Source organism: Macaca mulatta, chromosome 7 (genome assembly GCF_049350105.2).
Source record: "Macaca mulatta isolate MMU2019108-1 chromosome 7, T2T-MMU8v2.0, whole genome shotgun sequence".
Lineage (NCBI taxonomy): Eukaryota > Metazoa > Chordata > Mammalia > Primates > Cercopithecidae > Macaca > Macaca mulatta.
In genome coordinates, this window is record NC_133412.1 from 74395838 (window position 1) to 74416921 (window position 21084).

The 21084-nt window shown below is 41.5% G+C and overlaps 1 protein-coding gene across 5 annotated transcripts in view; it reads right to left on the minus strand.

Moving 5' to 3' along the window:
- Positions 1-21084, minus strand: part of PDE8A (phosphodiesterase 8A) — a 155046-nt gene that overhangs the window by 55484 nt on the left and 78478 nt on the right. For 3 of the 5 annotated variants that reach the window (XM_077937737.1, XM_077937739.1, NM_001266644.1), the window contains 4 exon segments: positions 17417-17473; positions 14940-15130; positions 7197-7253; positions 6305-6359 (listed from right to left, as the gene is read on the minus strand). In XM_077937737.1, the coding sequence (XP_077793863.1) occupies positions 6305-6359; positions 7197-7253; positions 14940-15130; positions 17417-17443 (330 nt within the window). In that variant the 5' untranslated portion in view covers positions 17444-17473. 5 annotated transcript variants of the gene reach the window in all.

Genomic DNA, 21084 nt, shown 5'->3' on the forward strand with positions numbered 1-21084 from the left:
AGTCATGTAAGCTTACAATAAGCAAAAATACACTTGCATTTCTATTGGCACCTGTATTTCACAGGGGAAAGCCTGACATGGACAACATTTTCCTGAACTAACCTCCGACAGCGGCTCAGTGAAGCCGGAAGATGATTATCTTCCACAGCAGAGGCACTGGCAGAAGTCATGGATGGATTTGCCCAGTGTCTCTTATAGCTGTGGACATTAAGTATTTTGTATAACCTTTACATAGTAGAAATATCTCACAACAAAGTGAATTACATAGTTCTGAGAAGATGGACCCATTCCACCATCAAATTAAATACTCCATGAAGACATCTTAGCAGCCACTGTGTTCTGCCACATAGTTCTATTCAGACGTAAAAATATTTGTGAACATTACTCCCGTTTCTAAAGAGCTCTTTGTTTTTTACCTGCACAATAAGTGGACAACACTCTACCTGGCTGAGAAGGAAGCTGATGCCTAAGAGGCAGAGCCTCTGCAGATCACTATCCATAAACCCCAGCCAGACCAATTGGGACAGGGGTCCCCTTGAAGAGTTCCTTCTACTACCATGGTGAACGCAAATGTCCCGTTTGAACTGTGATCAGGGTCTTGTCTGGGTGTCAAGCAACCCAAAAATCTAGCACTTGGTTCATGCCTTAAAAGCTGTATGATTGTATACGAGGCATCTAACATTCCTGAGCCTGCTTCCTCAACTGTAAAGCAAGAAAAATAATACTGTTCCTATCCAGTGAAGGTCACCGTGTGAATAAAAAGAGATAATGGGAGAAAGCATTTTAAGTACAAACTGCTGCATAAATGTGAAGAACAGCTACTGTCACCCCCACAGGGGAAGGCAAGATCTGTTGGCCAGGAGCATGATAAACCCTACACCTATAGGCCAAAACAGAGCCCCTTTCTCACCCAGAGGTCTGACAGAGGTGACATGCCTGCCAGCTCCCATCAACTGAGAGGGGAGGAGTATGCTAGACCTGCTGTCCACATCTCCATCAGCCAAGACCCCACGGGAACACCCAAAAGCACTGGACAGGAACCCACTTCTGACTGGGCAGGGACAGGGAAAGAGATTTCTTGACATAGTGCTTGTGCCACTCCAGGAGACAAGGAATGGTGGTCTTGAGATAGACAGGAGTCCTCAGTTCCTCTGCAGGTAAGATCTTCGGATGTGGGGGCTCTGGATGGAATGTGTATTTATCCAATTCCACAAATGGATTCCCATGCATGCAATCAGACTTTTTACTGGGTCTGAATGTTATCTATCCACCAAACTTTTTTATCCCAAAGGCAGAAAACCAAGGTAAAAAAAACTAGAACATGACCAAATGTTCAGCATCTTGCTCCTACTGTTTTCCCCCTCCCTCAAAACTTGTTTTGCCATACATGTCTAAACATTGCTCTCTTTATCTAAACATCTCATCTTTCCTGCCCCTTGCCAACTTTTGTTTCTGTCCCAAGGATCCCACAGGGCGTGAAGGGTGAAGAACCAGGTCCAGGGATCCTCAGAAAGCAAGCTTATTCCCTCTGCTTAAACAGCAGTTAGCCTCCTCTCCCTTAACCCCTCCCATGAAAGGGGCTGGGACTACAAATCCTACAGTCTTCCAAGCTAACTTAACGTCACTTTCTCCAAAGCATATCACACCCATGGCTAGAACCTGAGCCCATCTTTGCTAGGTCTCTCCCAGTGGTTCTCAACTCTCAGCTGCATATTAGAATTACCTGCAATTTGAAAAAACAGCAGCATGCAGGCCCCTCCTCAAACCAACTGAAACAGACTCCCATGGGATGTTATTCAGGGGATTCTAAGGCACACCCAGCAGTGAGTCTACTGACTCAATGGCCAAATCCAACTGAGGAGGCTAGCAGGTCCTCCATCTACTTTTCAGTCCTGAATCATGGCTAATCCACAAAATAGCTCATGCCCCTTCCTACCCACCATCCCCTATACCAGAGATATCATTATGGTGTCAGCTTTCAGATTCAAGCCTTGGCACCACTGCCTATAGCTGTGACTGGGAGAATCCCCTTCCTCTAGGTCTAACTGTTCTTCTCAGTAACCTGAGCATCCTTTTGTTACACAAATGTAAGACTCTGGATGAGATTAGTTACCACTTGTGGTCTCTGAGGACTGGTCACCCACATGAATTCCTCATCTACAAAATGGTGAGCCTGCCACTACCCTCCACATTTCCTAAGTCAGGTGCTTCTAAAGTGACTACTGCAAAGCTTTTGGGCTTTTTTGCATGGACATGTGCTCACAGGGGCGTGCATCTAAAAGTTATTCCGTCAAAGTCTTCAGAGGATTCCTTGATTAAGGTGCACAGGCTTGAGGGTAGCAAGAGTGTGTGTGTCAGATACTTTTCAAGTTAGCTCCATGATAACACTGTAATACTAAGAAAATAGAAGGACCATGATTTACTTGACCTTCTACCAGGATGCTCTTTCTGGTCCACAGAACTGTGCTGACACACTTCTCGGGCAGAATTTCAAATATGGCAGTCACCAAACACAAACTTCCAACAGTGCATCTGTGTACTTTCAAAGAGACCTCAAACAAATACAAGGTTTAATGACCTCGTGTGGTTGTAGGTAAGCAAATAACCCAAGGCAGAGGGAAAAATCTATCCCCTAAGTTTCACTAGAAAGTGGAAGCTTCTAAGGTTCTTGTTAAAAGGAATAGCCAGTTTTGCAGCCTTAGTTGCAAAAGCAAGCAGCTTAGGGAGGGATGATGTAAAGATCCATCAGGAATAGGGGACTTCTGACTTCCAACCTGGGACACCTTACTGCTGGCTAAGTAAACCGTTCTCACGCAATTTAACAGGGATTACTAGAGGTCAGGGAATGGAGGCAGGTGCTGATATGTGTGTATGTTGTGGGGGTTGTCCAAAAAGAAGAAACACAAGAAAGCCACAACTATACAAACTATAATAACCTAATGTGTGCTTTTTATATAAAATTGTATTTACATATAAACTAAAATCTTAAATTCCACCTAATCTGACATTAGTATCAATATTTGTGTTCTTTTTGTCTGCATTTACTTGCTACCTCTATGTTCCTTTACTTAAGCTCCTTTTATCACATTAAGTGTCTTATAAGTGTTACAGAATTGTACTTTTTAAACCCAATCTAACAGCCTTTTAAAGGAAGAATTCAGCTTATTCATATACATTTGCTTTTATTCTCTTTTTTTTTTTTTTTTTTGAGATGGAGTCTCGCCCCTGTTGCACAGGCTGGAGTGCAGTGGTGCGATCTCGGCTCACTGCAACCTCTACCTCCAGGGTTCGAGCGATTCTCCTTCCTCAGCCTCCTGAGTAGCTGGGGTTACAGGTGTGAGCCACCATGCCCGGGTAATTTTTGTATTTTTAGCAGAGATGCGGTTTTGCCATACTGGCCAGGCTGGTCTGGAACTCCTGACCTCAGGTGATCCACCTGCTTTGGCCTCCCAAAGTGTTGGGGATTACAGGCGTGAACCATCGTGCCCGGGCTGCTTATATTCTATCTCACTTTGTTTCTCACTGATTTTACACTGTTGTTTCCTCTTTCTTCAGTTTCCCAATTTGATCAAGTTGCTGTAAACTCCCTATTTCCTCTTGTTATTTTGGAAGTTTTATTTAACTTTCCTGTTCTATCAATGGTTACCTTCTTTTTCATCATCTCAAAAGCAAACATAGATTTCTTTACTGTTATTTGTAAACAAGATACCAATTACCCCCAGAATAAAGTATCTCCCACATAGTGATGCTCTACTCTGCACATTTCCCACAAAGATGTGCTCATTCTCATTCTGTCTCTTAGATAAGCCTCAAAGAATGCCTGCATCCTCCCTACAAACCTTGCAAACACCTAGGGTTGACTAAGATGGTCTATAATTTAAAACTGAGCTATTATTAAAATTCCTCTTTGGGTACATCCCTTCTTCTAAAAGAATATTATATATTCCAGTCTATGTTTATTCATTTGGGACTAATGTTATATGCATAAGTGTAGGTACCTCTATAAAGAAAGACAGAGAGCCAGAGAAAGCAGGAGGCACCACGAAGGAGTATGCACATGGCAGGGTTTATAGCTCACTACTTTTCCCTCCTCTCCTCTTCAAATTTCTGTTCTAGTTCATTTCTTATATGGCTAGAGTCCTTTTCTGACTTATTTTCCTCAGACAGACCGCTTGGGGAAATATATCTCTGAATTTTATGTATATCCCCAAAAGAAAGGTTAAGCAATAACTTGACTGGATATATAAGGCTGTAGTCTCTTTCTCCCTGTATCCTCTCATGAAACTAGACATTATTACTGTTTCTTACAGTAAATATATATTTACCCTATACAGATCATTTTCTTTACTCATCTCTTGCATTTCAGACCTTCCACCTGGAATTCACATTCCTTCTGGTCGACATATATCCTTTAGAATTTCCTTGTGAGGATCTGCTAGCTACAAATTCTCTCAATGTCCACATTTCTGAAAGTCTTTATTTCACCTTCATTTTTGAAAGATATACATGCTAGGTATAAAATTCTAGAAAGTTCTTTTCTTTTTTTCGAGACAGAGTCTTGCTCTGTTGCGAGGCTGGAGTGCAGTGGTGCGATCTCGGCTCACTGCAACCTCCAACTGCCTGGTTCAGGTGATTCTCCTGCCTCAGCCTCCCAAGTAGCTGGGATTACCACCATGCCCAGCTAATTTTAGTATTTTTAGTAGAGACGGGGTTTCACCATGTTGGCCAGGATGGTCTTAATCTCCTGACCTTGTGATCCGCTCACAGCCTCCCAAGGAAGTTATTTTCTTTTACTGCATTGAAAACGTTATTCTACTGTCTTCTGTTTTCCACTTGTTGCTGCTGAGAAGCTAGTTGTTAGTGTGTCATTCTTTTGAAGGTAATCTTTTTTCCTCTAGCTGATTTTAAGTCCTTTTATTTTATTTTTATTTTTTTGCAGTTTCACTAGGATGTGTCCTCTTTTAAAATTTACTCTACTTTGGATATGTCAAAATTCATGAATCTATGAATTAGTTTTTCATCAGTTCTGGAAATTTTTCAGGTAGTAACTCTTCAAATATTTCCTCTGTTCCATCCTTCCTCTTCTCCTGGAACTCCAGTTATATATACACACAAAACTTCACACACTATCCTCCACATTTCTTCACCTATTTCCTGTCATTGTATTTCTGTGCTACATGTGACCTACTAAGTTTTAAATTTTTCAATTATTGTGTTTTAATTTCTTACAATTCAGTTTTGTTCTTCATAAAATTTGCCATGACACTTTTAATAGTTTCCTATTCCTTGCAGATATTTCCTGGCTTATCTTTCATTTCTTTAACTATAGTAAGCATACTTGCTTTATAATTCATGTCTCATAACTAGTCTCCGAGGGATGTGAGGGTCTGTTACTAGGCTTTTTTCCCTGCTAGTTTTTCTTTGGGATGCCCTGTCACCTGGTGGATTGACTCTAGCTTTGACTTACTGCTGCCTGCTGCCCTTGAGCAATTATTTATGGAGATCCTCTGCAGGCAAAGATGAAGCTGTCTTCCTCTGGGGAGGATTTGTATTTGCTTCTGTCAGGCACTTAGGAGTCCTACTCATCCAGAAAACCTGAAACTAAATTCACAGCTTGAGATTTCTTGACTACCTTACTTATACAAACCTGGGCTACAAATCTGCCCAAGGGTCAGCCTTACTTAAGTTCTCTCTGTATGATTCCTAAGGCCTCATTTGCAGCCAGCTGACCAAAGCCCCAAGCAACCTTTTGGCTTAGATAAACCAACACATTCAAGCTAGGAGTGGAGAGAAAGAGAGCTGTGTTTGGGTTGCCTTATTTCCAGAATCCTTGAACTGGCTTAAAAATTTGCATGTATACATGTCAGCATCATAACAATACATCCTATGGTATAATTTTTAGTGAATATGCCATTAAAGGGGATTTTATTATGTTTAGATGACTTTAGCAGGCGTAATTTTGAGAGACTGAGAACATGAACTGTTATAGATTAGATTAGCAGATTATAAAGTTAAACGAAGTTAAACCAAACTATAAAACAAGGACAGTAATTTTCTTTTTTTTAAGTACGATTGAGGCAGGTTCTCCTTATGTTGCCCAGGCTGGTCTCAAATGCCTGGGCCCAAGGGATCCTCCTACCTCGACCTCCCAAAGTGCTGGGATTACAGGTATGAGCCACCACGCCTGGCCAGAAAATAATTTTTTTTCTTCAAATTAATTCAAAGCTTTTGCTGGGTACCAAACTGAGATAAAATAATTTCTCAAATTGAATTATACTTGTATAACAAATAAGTGAGTACATACCCTTGTAAATCCAGCAGCAATGAAAGGCATTACGGACAACTCTTCTCTATCCACCCTTCAAAATAACACAATAAAGAACACAGACATAGTTTTTATCAATTACATCTCACCTCTTTTACTCTACTAATTTAAATACTTCGTTATGAGTACTTTTAGATGAGTCAGATTAATCTACAAATTTAAAGGATAAAGTTGAAAACTGTCTTCTGTTTCAGTTTCACATTTGGCTTTTTGGAATTACATATTCTAATACTTGAAATATAGAAACTACATTAATAGCAGGAATACAGGAGTGTCCAAATATCTTTTTAATATATAAAATTTTTAATTTAAACGAAGTTAAATTTACTCCTATTTTCTTCTACTTCCAGGTTTTTTTAATTCCTTTTTCCCCTACAGCTCAGGAAAAAAGTTTAAAGGACACAGAAACGTTTCTTCTATGTATAAAAACATATAAGCTAAATAAAATTAATTTGAATACTTGCCCTTCTCCTAATATATTTCTCTTCTTTCCTTACCTCCAATTTAAAGACAAAACCTAAGATTCCCCCATTTATGTGTAATTCAAATCCTCAGAGATATTTGGAATTAGAAGGCCCTAGGAAGATACCCCTAGAAAACATTCATACCTTTAGGAATGGAATTCTCTCACAGTTTGCCTGTTTCTAAAGTGAAAGGCAGTTTAAAAATCACAAAAATCTAGCATGAGAGCAGAAAGTCCTTCCAGGAAGTTAACCAAAGAAGCGAAATAAAATAAGAAAGAATAAAGAAGAAAAGGCCATACTACAAAGGGGAATGCCTGACACAGCACGCAAGCTGCTATTTGGCCATCTGTTAAGAATAAGTATTACACTAACACCTCGATTTCAACATTAAAAAAATGAAAGTTTACCTGCGTACTACACCAACAATAACTGTGTTTTCTGAGAGTTTTGATGATCTGATAGACCTTAAAAAAAACACAAAACTTTAAAACAAATATAAAAATAATCCTTAAAAACCAAATATACTTAAACAATTACAACAATTAAAGTTGGAAGAGGGGTAAGAAGGGAGAGTAAATGATCCCCTCACTCTCTGAATTCACTCACCTTCTTGACTACTTGATCTTTCTCTCTTTTGGGGGCAAATTCCCATTCAATGGACTGTGTTAACTGTAACAATTATGGAGTATGAATTAACAGTTAACTAAGATGATATGCATTCACTTGTTCCGATCTTTGTTAACCTGCACTGTTTCAGGCAGAGTATTTTCCCTACTTTGTGCTTACATGAAAGAAGCCGTTGGTCTCTTCTTCCAAAGGAAAATGCAAGTTTATGTCTATTACCACAAGGTGATGGCTATGTTTACAACGGGGATAAAGGAGCCCAAGGGCTGGCTCCACTGCATTCTAAGGAGCACAAAGGATGAAGAGTTCCTAGGTAAAATGGAGGCTAAATTAATAACCAAAAATAATCCAAAACTAGGAAATGCAAGATATTGTAATCGGTCAGAAAGAAGAGCATCAACACCTCATGAGAGGGTTAAGAACAGAGGACTGGTCTAGAAAAGTACAAGAGACTGTTCCACTAAAGTTACCCAAAGAGTACGAGACTTCCCATACAGAGTGAATTCAACCCTTCTGCAGAAGCAGCTTTAGAGGCCATGGGGAATGAAAATACAGCCAAAATATCAGAGCAGAAATAAACGTGACATAGAATAGGAGAAAGAAAAGAAGTGCTCCACTGGAGATATGCAACAGCTTTGAACTCATCCTACACTGGGAGAAGAAAGCAGGACTCTAGAGAAGAACAGCTCCACTGGAGAAGGAAGGAACTCACCCCAGACCCAGAGGAAGAAGACTCATGTTGGAGAGGGACTCTAAAAGGAGGAGAATGTAGAGGAACATAACCAGACTGCACTAGTCAAGTCAAAGGTGAGCTGGCCTCCTGGAGAATGTGTCTAGGAAGGCACAGAAATTAGTCAAGACTGACTGCATTTGCTTCAGCTGTTAGTTCAAGGATTAGAACCACTTCTGAATCACAGAATCCAGAAAATAATTTGAGCGACTAATTCTCAATTCTCCCAAAGATGGTACATAACATAACCATTCCAGATATGTAAGAGATTCATCATGCACGATGGATGCCCCCATCTTTTTTTGAGACAGGCTCTCATTTGTCACCAGGCTGAAGTACAGTGGTGCAATCACAGCTCACTGCAGTCTTGACCTCTTGGGCTCCAGCTATGAGTAGCTGGGACCTCTGGCACATGCCACTGGCTAATTTTTTTATTTCTTGTAGAGACGAGGTCTCACTACATTGCCCAGACTGGTCTCGAACTCCTGCATTCAAGCAGTCCTCCTGCCTTGGCCTCCCAAAGTGCTGGGATTACAGGTGTCAGCCAGTACACTCAGCCAGATGCCCCAGTCTTAGCAAACTTTTCCTGTAAAGGGTCAGGGAGTAAATATTTTAGGCTTTGCAGACCATATGGACTGTCACAACTACTCAACTCTACCATTATAGCACAAAGGCAGCCACACATAATACACAAACGAATGGGCATGACTGTGTTCTCCTTTGCCCATTCTTGCCTGTGGGCATTCAGGCTTCATTTTCTTACGGAATCCAGGTTGAGAAAGGTTGAATCTAACAACAGATGCAGAATAGGCCAGGGATAGGGAAGTTGCTCAGGAATGGAAAAGCAGCTCTAGGGACCAGCCAGTATCTCTCATGCTCACCTCTTCCCCACCCCCTCAACACCTCTGCTTTTCCGTGTTCACTCTGTACTCTTCTAGCGTCCACCTACATATCCTCTCCAGAGGGAGCAAACCAAAGGGTGCTGCATGGCTCTGCTGGAAGATCCCTTGTAGACACGCCACTTCAGGGCTTACTGGCCAGGTGTCAATCTCCAGTTCAACCCTGGTCCCCCTGACTGGGGAGAGCAGGCAGGCTCAGCTTCCTGGGGAAGAGCTATGGGAAAGGCTGCTTCCTGGGGAAGAGCTATGGGAATGCCTGGCCTCACTGGGAAAGTCTTAAAACCATGCTACTTGGTTTACCATTAGGATTCATTTTGGCCACACAAGATAGAAAACATCAGAGAAGAGTGGTTTAAACAGTATCTGTTTCACACATCAAAAATGTGCAGAGGGAAACAGTCCAGGGCTGCCACGGACTCTGCAGGATCAGGAACCTAGCTCCTACCAGTGTTTCTCCACTACTGTCTGTACATGAGGTTTCTTCCTCATGGTCCAAGACAGATACTGAACACTAGCCATAATGTCCACATTCCAGATAGCAGGAAAAAGGGAATGCTCCTTCCCTAAGGATACTTTCCAGAAGATACACATGATGGGTCCATTGGCCAGCTGTAAGAAAAACTAGGGAACACAATCTATTTTCTAGATAGCCATATGCCCAGCTACACATCAGAGATTCTGTTATTAGGAAAAGAATAGAAATGGATACTGGGGGCAACTACCAGACTCAAGCTACTCTAGGCAACTACAAATAATTCTGATAATGGTCTCAGCACAACACTAGAAAAAAGGCCACATAATGGAGGCTCACTATAAGAATATAGCCCAGCCCTTTAATGAGTTAAGTTTTACAAAAGCACAACTCCATTACTTGTGCTTTGCTATTTTTCTCTGCCATATGTATGAGTTTCAGATGACAAAGAATGGGATTGATAATGGTATATTATCACCTGCACACCAAGGTGAATCAAGAAATTGTATAAAAGCATCTGGTGCTCTGGGTTCAATCTTGCTTCTTCATTCAACATAGATTTTAATTCTGTTAATGTGTTTTGGGTTTTCAAGCAGTACTTTTTTTAATTTTCTCTATTTCCCTTTATGAGATCTTCCCTTTTATTACAGAGACCTACTCCTGTTGCACAAAGAAATACTGCTGCACCTCTTCTGAGTCCACTAAGCATATGTCTTCAAAAGGTTCTACAGTGTCTTATAAAAAATAATTTTCTTAGTCTTCAGAGCTGTTTTTCCCCCTTCATTATGTGGTGGCACTTTTCACAGGCCCCCCTTTGCATCCTGTTTACACATCCCTGAATGCAATTCGCATCTGTGCAGGCTGAGAGTTTGCTAACAAAGAGGGTCACAAGAGTTTCCTTAGCACCTCTTCACTGAACACCCTTGGTGTCAGTAGCCGTCCTTCTCTTAGGTCTGGGCTATAGACCACATCAACAAGCACAGTTCAGGTTTGGAGAGTACTGCCAGCAGGTATGCACAGGTCTGCTGCAGAGCGGGCTCCTGGCCTGTTTTCTCTGATTCTCAAACTAAAACTGAGAACTGATGCAATTTGCTGTTTTGAAACTACAGTATGTGGAGAACTATCCTCAGGTTCCTCATGCCTCTGTCCCTTCTTAAAACACAGTAGAAAAACCATGTCTCTGTCCATATCCTTCTCTTCCTTACCTTGGGTTTCTGAGTAGATGCAGAAAGTAAGGATTCAAGGGGCAGCAGGGATGGCAGGGGCTAGAGTGCAGGCCTCTGCCCAGCTCATACAGCCTTGCTGCTCTGCTGGGGCTCAGCCATCTGTTTCTCTGGTCAGAGCAATCCAGCATCCCAGGCTTGGCAGAACGCAGTGGGAGTAAAGCAAAGCTCATTTCCACTGCCTTCCTTTATGGCCACTGGTATTTCAGCTTCAAAGACTGAAGTGTGCGAGGCACAGTTCAGGAACAGGCTTCTTTATTAGTCTCCACAGTACGACAGATACAGTGGAGATCCCTATCTTTTTCTGTTCTCTCAGCTTCTGACCTATCATCTTATCTTTGTGTGTTTTTATTTATTATTGCTACGGTCAATTTTTGTCTCTTTTTCCCTCTTCATGGGTTTTTTGATAGGAGGTTGGGAGGAGACGTTGATATCAAGTACCACAGTGGGAATATGAAGCCATACTCTGTTGGGAACTACTGGATGGGCCTCTAGCAGCCTCACAACTGATTGACTTGCCTCATCTCCTCCAGTTTTCTACTCCATTCTCCACTTGGTAGCCAAGTGATTTTCTATCCTGCTCGACACTCTCCTGCGCAGAATATATCAGTGTCTCAACTACCTACGGGGTGGAGTCCACAGCCTTTGGCTCAGCACACAAGGCCTTCATCATCTGGTTCACGTCTGCTGTTCCAGCCTCCCCTGACACCTACTCCATATCTGCCTGACCAGCAGCCATCTAGTACTGAGCAGAGGTGCCCGGATGTCCTGCCTGTTTCTACACATGTTGCTCCCTCTACCTGGAACATTTTCTCCACCTTTCTTCCTTTCAAAACTCCTGCTTATCCTTTAAGATGCAACTCAAGTATGCTCTGGCAAAGCCCTCTTTGACACAGGCACCCACAACACTCTGCGTAAACCTCTTCTGTGGGCACTTACAAGCCTATACCAAAATCACTCACTTTCCCTGCTAACTAAAGTATTAGCTCCTCAGAGACAAGAAGCACATCTTACTCATCTATGTAGCTCTAGTACCAAATGCAGTGCCCAGACCTGAGGAGACTTGCAAAGTAGGGTTCCTAAACTGGTAGATTTGGAAATATAACAGACATAGAATATTTGCTGTTAGCAAGGCATCTCATAAGGAGTGTAAGGAGTTCCAAATGCCCCCAACAGAGAGATACAGGTGAATGCTAGTCATTTAGACAGGTCAACAACCGATGAAAAGCTCTTCATAGGCAGTGTTGATTAGGTATCCCAAAAGGGAAGATGAAGGGAAGGACACAATTCTGCAGGGCTAAGGTCTCACGAGCCACGTAAGTCAGCTCAGAGACAAGGCAAGCTGGTTTAGGGGCGGGAAGCCCGGAAAGATTTCTTGAACAGTCCAAAGTGGGCACGCATCCTTAAAGGGATGATCTCAAGGGAGATAAGCCAGGTAAGGGCCAGAATGAAGACAAAACTGATTAGGAAAATAAATCAGGGTCTGCTCTTGCCTCTAGAAACCTCACTACGATTAGTACAAGGACCCACCGCTACCCCAAATCCTCACCCAACAAGATGGAGATGATGTAGTAGAAAACAGCTTGTGAGAAAGACTTGAGATTCTTGGCCAAGGCTGTGATGTGGCCATCAGGAAATAAATGTGATCGGGGATTACATTTGTAAAGGCCTGCGCTCTCTGGCTAGCACAGTGGAGGGGACTGTTCTGCTTACTGTCACTGGTTCCCCTAAACCTAGTGTGAGCTTTTCGGTTCTGAAGCCATGCTTACAAGGGCTATCAATCAGAAAAGGGTACCCAGGGGAAGCACCCGTGATGCGGTGGGAATATGAAACCAGGATCTGTTAGGAGCCACTGATAGCAGTAAGGGTGTGCTCAGTTCAGAAAAGAAAAGATGTCTGTGGGGGACACAATTCCTGTCCTCTAATGTTGGAAATCCATTCTGGGGAAGAGGAATAATAGATCTGTTCAAGCAATCCTGTGGGCCAACTGTGGACAAAGTTGGGTTCAATAAAAGCAGAGCTTCTAAATCTCTGGGCTTTCACTTAGTGAGCCCCAGGTCCGGAGGAGAGGCTGGATGGAGGGTGCTAGGCATTTCACAGAGGAGAGGCACAGCTGTCTTCTCTGCTTCTCTAAAACCATATATTAAAGCAATCCAGTTCCCATTCTTTACTTAAAAACTATATAAAATTGTTATTTACACGATGAAAGAACTCTGATTAACTACAGTGCTTATGGAATTTGGTATTTGTGTGAGTTTTTAACTGAGCATGTAACATTACTTTTTTTCACTGAAATATTTCAGCTCCTCTAGTCTATAAGCTTATAAAAGACGAGAACTTCATTTTATAACTTTCAGTCTAAAACATTCTCTTGTACATAGCTCAATAAAAATCTGCTGAATGAATTAATCCTATTTTTTTTAGAATATTCCTAAAACGTATAGCAATAGTACATTTTCTTCCCTTAAAAAGTGGAATATAATGTTATGTTTCTTTTACTACAATTTTTAACAGTGGAACATAACCAATACAATTTAATTTTTCTTTTACAATACAAGATGCTCTAGTAGTCACCTTTAAAGGTATGAACTTCCATTGTCCAGCACATACCTGTGGCTAGGCTTGGGCCTGGACAAGACTGGGAAAGAGACCAAGTTTTCTCCAGCCCCCTCACGCTGTCCTCCCTTTTCTATCTCGGCAGCCATTTGGCCCACCTTAGACACCTCTACTGCCTTGCAACATTCCACCATGACTACCAAGCATCATGTAATTTACATATCATCTTCCCCTCCTCTGTGTGGTATCTATTCAATGTTAGGGATAAAGGGGATACTGGAAACCAAATGTTCCAAATTTACAGCTGAGCTAAAACATCCCCAGAGAAGGCGCAGTTACCCACAGACAAGCGGCTGTCCAGGAAGAGCCAGACAAGGACCTGGACCTCCCTCTTTCCTAGCCAGAGCTCTCTCTATTTCTCTTGGGCTGCAATCCCCCATGAACGTGCTGGGTGACTGGCCAGATGACATGTCAAGAAATCTGGGGTAGGGCGGGCACGGTGCAGTGGGTCACACCTGTAACCCCAGCACTTTGGGAGGCTGAGGCAGATGGATCACTTGGGGTCAGGAGTTCAAGACCAGCCTGGCCAATAAGATGAAACCCCGTCTCTACCAAAAATACAAAATTAGCCGGGCATGGTGGTGTGTGCCTGTAATTCCAGCTACTTGGAAGGCTGAGGCAGGAGAATCCCTTGAACCCTGGAGGCAAAGGTTGCAGTGAGCTGAGATCGAGTCACTGCACTCCAGCCTGGGTGACAGAGTGAGACTCTGTCTTGAGAAAAATAAAATAAAATAAAATAAAATAAATCTGGGCTACAATGATAATGGCTTATTGTGAAGTCAACCAGATCGAAACAGATGAGGAACATAGGGCACATCTCAGGCACTAGATCAAGGCCACAGGAGAAACTACTGGAGGCAAGTCATGGAAGGGTAAATGCTACCTAGTCTGACTACCAGGAGTGTGGAGTTCTCACCACCAAGGAAACAAACCCACGTTGACGTCATCACATACCCCACAAATAATCTTCTAATATGGTGTCATTTGCTTGTCACCTCGGTTTTTAACCCACAGGTTTTTAATCTACTTAGCTTATATCTTTTCTCTCTCTTAAAAGTCAAGATTTTAAATGTCCTTCAAGTTAGTATGTCATAAAATTTTATATTTGCCTTGCTTCCATCAGCAGCAAGTAACTTTCTTTAAAAGGCATTTTTTAGGTTTAGGTCACCACACAGAATTCTCTCATAGTATTGACAATGTGCAAGTGTTATAAATAAAACCCATTCATCGAACATTAAAAGGCAATTTTCAAAATTTTTACAACTTTGAAAACAATCTGAAAAATTATAATTCTTACTGCACTAATATGCAAGTGATATCTGTGGTTAATTACATTTTGGGTTTCACTTTGACCCTTAATAATTCTTATTATTCATATTTTCTTACTGTTTCAAGTAAAGTGAAGCAAGACAAAACAAAAGAGACATACATCAGTCCTACAAATAGTGAGGTTCTAATATTCTGTTTATTTTAGATGCATGGAAAGCAACTTAAAAGAGAGAGTGAGTCTAACTTAATCTATTTCTAGGCTGCATGTATTGTCACAAAGGCCAATGGGACTATTTAGGCCAGAGTCTTGGGCTTACCTGCACAGTGCCTCTGCATCCAGTTGTCGAGGATTTCTGTGGTCTATGATGATAATGTCATGATGTTTGTCCAGGAAACAGGCAAGGACAGCCTGAGCCTCCTTGGTAACTGTACACTTAAACCCTGCTTTTTCACATGCCCTGCAGAATCCATTACATTGGTTATCTTCTTTGGTAAACACTAAAAGTACCTGAATCAAAAGAGCACAAACACTTTTTTAAACAAAGATGTTAGAATTGTCATTTCTTACACTTTTTTTTTTTCTTGAGACGAGTCTTACTCTGTTGCCCAAGCTGGAGTGCAATAGCACGATCTCGGCTCACTGCAGCCTCTGCCTCCTGGGTTCAAGTGATTCTCCTGCCTCAGCCCTGCCAAGTAGTTGGGCCACAGGCACGCGCCACCATGCCCGGTGAATTTTTGTTATTTTTAATAGAGATGGGGTTTTGCCATGTTGGCCAGGCTGGTCTCGAACTCCTGAGCTCACGTGATCCTCCCACCTTGGCCTCCCGAAGTGCTGGGATTACAGGTATGAGCCACCGTGCCTGGTCAGAATTGTCATTTCTGTGTGTGTGTGTGTGTGTGTGTGTGTGTGTGTGTGTTTTGGGGGGATGGTGGGTGAGCGACAGGGTCTTCCTCTGTTGCACAGGCTGGACTACAGTAGTGTGATGTCAGCTCACTGCAACCTCCGTCTCCAGGGTTCCAGTGTTCTTGTACCTCAGCGCCCCCAGTGGCTGGGAGATTACAGGTGTGCACCACCATGGCTGGCTAATTTTTGTACTTTTAGTAGAGATGGGGTCTCTCCATGGGCTTAAGTGATCCACCCGCTGTGGCCTCCCAAAATGCTGGGATTACAGGTGTGAGTCACTGCACCTGGCCATATGCCTACTTTTTTGCTAAGAAACCCACTGACAGAACTCAACAAAGGTTTAGTTAGGCATTTTATCTTGAAACTAAATGAATTAAAACACATTAATATTTATTTTAGTTAAAAGAAAGTTAACTGGGTAAGTTCTCAGATGGTGAATGCTAATATCTTGGTGAAATTATTGGAATACTTAATCCTATAAATAATGTATTGAAATGTTTGACTCAAGATTTTATGTAATTCCTCCAAGTTAAAAAAAAAATCACTTTGATTAAAAGAAGAAAGATTTAAAGTAGACCAAAATGTGACACTTCAAAGCCTGGTGACACAGTCACCAGGTACGAGAGGTAGCATCTGTGCCTCTGCCCAGGACAGTGGCTGGTTGCCCCTGATCACGTCAGTCCTGGCCTGGAGCAAGCGAGGCCTGTATCCATAGCTTCTTCCTTATCCAGCCAGCCTCCTTCCCTCTCTCTCTGCCTGCTATTCTCACTCCCAATCTGGTTCAGGAGCACCGGTGCTCCATCCCTTCAGAAGCAGACTGACAATGGGGCAACAGTGGTAAGGAGGAGATGGGCAGCCTGTGAAACAGACTGCAAAGCTGTCAGAAACCCTCCTTAAGTTTATTTCTTCCGAGTTTACTCAACTACACAAAGACCATACATGCAGAGAACTAAGAACACACATTTCTGTCAGCACTTTTCACATTATTTTTAAATGTAATAGTGAATGAAACATGTGTTTATGTGCGGGGAGTCTGGATAACTTGACTAAATTTCAATTGGTTGTTTTCTGTCTCATATTTTGAATTACATATATTACAGATATCTTCTCTCTGATACAGCTGATTCAGCAACATTGAAAAGACAATCTTTTTACTTTTTATATTGGAAAATCTCAGATCTACAGAAACGTGAATGAAAATGAACACTAAAGATGCCCTTTCTCTACATTTATCAACATTTTACCACCTTTGCTATGCTTTCTCTCTCTCTCTAAACACGTACATGTACATACATGCAATTATACACATTTCTTATTTATTGCTGAACCAATTTTTTCCTTCTGTTTGAGACAGGGTCTCACTCTGTTGCCCAGGCCAGAGTGCAATGGTGCGATCATGACTCACTGCAGCCTTGACCTCCTGGGCTCAGGTGATTCTCAAAACCTCAGCCTTCCAAGTAGGTGGGACCAGAGGCGCACACACCTCCACGCCCATCTAATTTGTTGTTGCTGTTGTTGCAGAAACTGGATCTCCCTATGTTGCCCAGGCTGGTTTCAAACTCAAGGACTCCTCAAGCTCAAGAAATCCTACTGCCTCAGCCTCTCAAAGTGCTGGGATTATAAGCATGAGCCACCGTGCCTGGCCTACTGCTGCTGAACCAATGAAAGCAGGCTACAAACACTTCATCTCTAAACACCTTAATGTGTATTTCTAAGAAGAGGATATTGTCTTATATAACTATAATACTGTTACAGAGTTCAGGGAATTTAACACCGATCCAAACACTATTATCTAAATGAAAGACTATTTTAAATGTGTAAATTTAGCTCCACCTCCACCCTTTTTAAAGAAAATCAGCATGTGAAAAATACAGCACAGTTCATTATTACCTGAAGTTGATCTTGATGAAATCTCATGGGGCCAAATTGCACATCAGCTACTGCTACCTGTAAGAAAGAGATCTGCTTAAAAATGAGAAAAAAAAAAAAAAAAAAAAAAAAGGCCACAGAGAGAAGCTTAACTTTTTCTCTCTCTAATCAGTGCCAGAAATGAAAGCAAAATTTCTATTCTAGAGACAAATAAAGTAAATAGTAGATAAATGAAATGATTATGAAGAATCCTAAGGATCTCCTTATGGCCCCCAGGAGAAGTGGGGAGCAGGAAAGGAGAAATAAAATGAATAAATAAAATGAATGTGATTCTGGCTTTGCCTTTTACTAGCTACATGTGACTTTAAGTGAATTAATCTTCCTCAGCCTCAATTTCTCATTTGTTACAAAGGCCAAATGAGATGACAATACAGAAAGCCCCCCAATAACAGATACTAAATAAACGCTGATTCCCTCTGTGCCTATTTCCATTTTTTTCCTGATGGACGATGAAATCTTATATCCAAATGGCACACGAGTAATGCAGTCCAGCAGTCAGAACCGTGGAATGTCACTGAGAAATGGTTGACACTTTCCATTTCACAGAGGAGCATAATAGCACTTACTGATAAGTACTTATCCATTTGAGAATGTAATGCTAAATCAAAGATAAATATAATATCATAACCAAACCCCAATGAGTAACAACAATTACAGCACCAATGGAAGACTCAGTGTGTTCTGGTTATTGTGCTAAGGGCTGAACATATGTTATTTCACTGAATCCAATAGTAATGTGGTGAGAGTTTATAGCTGGAAAACTGAAGTTCTAATTACCCTGCATTAAGGCCACACAGCAAGTGGCAGTGCTGGGATTCCACCCAGGTTTGTTTAGCTCCATACAGTGTGCTGTAAACTCAGGAACACTAGACGATTTGAATAGTCTGTGTACAACACAAAGGGGCCCAAGGAAGGGAGAAGGTGGGGCTGAAATCCAGTTCCAGATGATGAATTCTGGCACTGGGCTGCTACCCAGGGAAAGAGATACATTTTGTAATTTGCCCAGAAACTCTGTAGGTGTTGATGAGATCCCAATCTAGGCCTCTATGTGATGGTATGATTCATCACAGCAACAGAAGAACAAGATCCATAGGACTTCCTACAAAATGTTTCCCAACTGACTGCCCTCCTCCAATCTCTCCCCTCAAGCAGTGATCTATTCTAGTAAGCACATCATATGAAGTTTGCTTAGTGACAGAAGAAAAATCGACATATATTTTTAACCATGAGATGCTTATGTCTACTAATTATGGGCCACTGGTTCAGTTTCTGAATTGCTTTCTAATAATTTTATCTCTCAGAAGGTATAAAAAGAATGACGGTCCCTAATATTCTAGACCAAAGACTGAGGAGGAAGATTCTTCAGTTAGGTGAAAGAGTCAGGAGAACAGACAGTGCATGGTATCATCTATCCTCTTGAGTTGTGCAACTATGGGCCAGTCTCATACTGGTGTAACCAGATGCCAAAGCCAGAATTTCTATGAGAGAAGATGGTCCAAGAGGTCCAAGGAGAGTCTTAAAAGATGGATTCAGAGAAGACAGTAGAGTAAGAAGCACCAGGAATCTGTCTTCTCACCTAGACAATATTGCACTGGCAGAATATGTCTGATATAGCTATTTTAGGAACAACTGAAGACTTGCAACTTCCAGGGGAAGGCTTGGATGGTAAACCACAGTTAATTTTAGCTCTTAGCACATAGCAGGTACCCAGGCCCATGGTGGGTAGCTGTGCATGTGTTCCTGAAGCAACCTGCACACAACCTGCAGGACCTAGGGAAGGCAAAAACAACCTTGTCCTCCAAATATCAGGGATCTGTGCTCTGATCACTGAATACAGAGGTGCAGATAAAGAAGGGGTGCATTATTGTTGCACTTTCTCCCATTGTTGCAAGCCATTCCCCCTCTAGTTGAAGAGACTTCTAGGAGATTTAAAGGGCTAACGCCCTTCCTCTCCTTTCATTTTTTCTTTTTTCCCCTTTGAGAATCAGACATTAGGGACTAAGGCATTCAAAAGCAATGGCATATACAGGGAAAATTAGAAAGAGATTATGCAAGCCTAGGGAAAGGCTTAGAAAATGCCTGAGAAGACCTTAAGTTTACACATTAGACTGATCCTTGGCACAGAGATGGCCTACCACAATTAAAAACAAAACAAAACAAAACAAAACAAAACAATAACAGCAAACCCTGGGGAAGATGGAGAATATGACTTCCAGAGTTACCACATTATTAAATTCAAATGTCCAGTTTTCAACACAAATTCACAAAGCATACAAAGAAACAGGCAAAGTACAGCCAATTCAAATGAAAAAAAAAACTAAATCAACAGCAACCACCCCTGAAAGATACCTAATGGCAGATCTACTAGACAAAGACTTTAAAACAACTTAAAGATGCTAAAAGAACTAAAGAAAGATGTGGTGAAAGTCAAGAAAATGATGCATGAACAACATGAAAACATAAGGAAAGAGATGGAAAAAAACTAAAAAGAAACCAAAAATAATTTCTGGAGCTGAAAAGTACAATAACTGGAATGAAAAATTCACTGAAGAGATTCAAAGGCAAATTTGGGCAGGCAAAAGAAAAAATGAGCACACTTACAGAGGGGACAATTGAAATTATCGAGTCTGGGAAACAGAAAAAAGCTTTGAAAAAAAAAAAAAGTGAACAGAGCTTACAGTGCCTGAAGGACACCATGAAACAAGCTAATATATGCATCATGGGAGTCCCAGACGCTGGAGAGAAAGAGAAAGAGAAAATGTATGAAGAAAACATCCCAAACTTGATGTAAGACATAAATATAAATATTCAAGAAGCTCAACAAACAATAAGTAAGATGAACTCAAAGAGACCCATACCAAGATACACTATAATGAAACTGCTGAAAGATAAAAAGAGAATCTTGAAAGCAGCAAGAACTGGGCATGGTGGCTCACGCTGGTAATCCCAGCACTTTGGTAGGCCAAGATGGAAGGATCGCCTGAGGCCAGGAGTTCAAAACCAGGCTGGCCAACATGGTGAAACCCTGTCTCTACTAAAAATACAAAAAAAAAAAAAAATTAGCTGGGTGTGGTGGCGGGTGCCTGTAACCCCAGCTACTCATGAGGCTGAGGCAGAAGAATTGCTTGAACCTGGGAGGTGGAGGTTGCAGTGAGCCGAGATCACACCACTGCACTCCAGCCTGGGCAACAGAGTGAGACGCCATCTCAAAAAAAATTAACAAATAAAAAAGAAGAAAAATAAAAAAGAAAGCAGCAAGAAAGAAGAAACTGGTCACACACAAGAAATCCTCAATAAGATTATCAATAGATTTCTCATCAGAAGCTTAGGAGGTCAGCTATATTTAAAGTGCTAAAAGAAAAAAAATTGTCAATCAAAGATCCTATATCCTAAAACTTCATTCAAAAGTGAGGGAGGAATTAAGACATCTCCAGAATGAAAAACAAAAACAAAAACAAAATAAAACAAATCAAAAAAACTAAGGGAGTTCATTACCACTAGATAAGCCCTGCAAGAAATGTTCAAGGCAGTCCTGCAGGGTGAAATAAAAGGATACTAGACAGTAACTCAAAGCTGTCTGAAGAAATAAAGATCTCAAAAAAGGTGAAACCATGGATAATTTAAAAAGC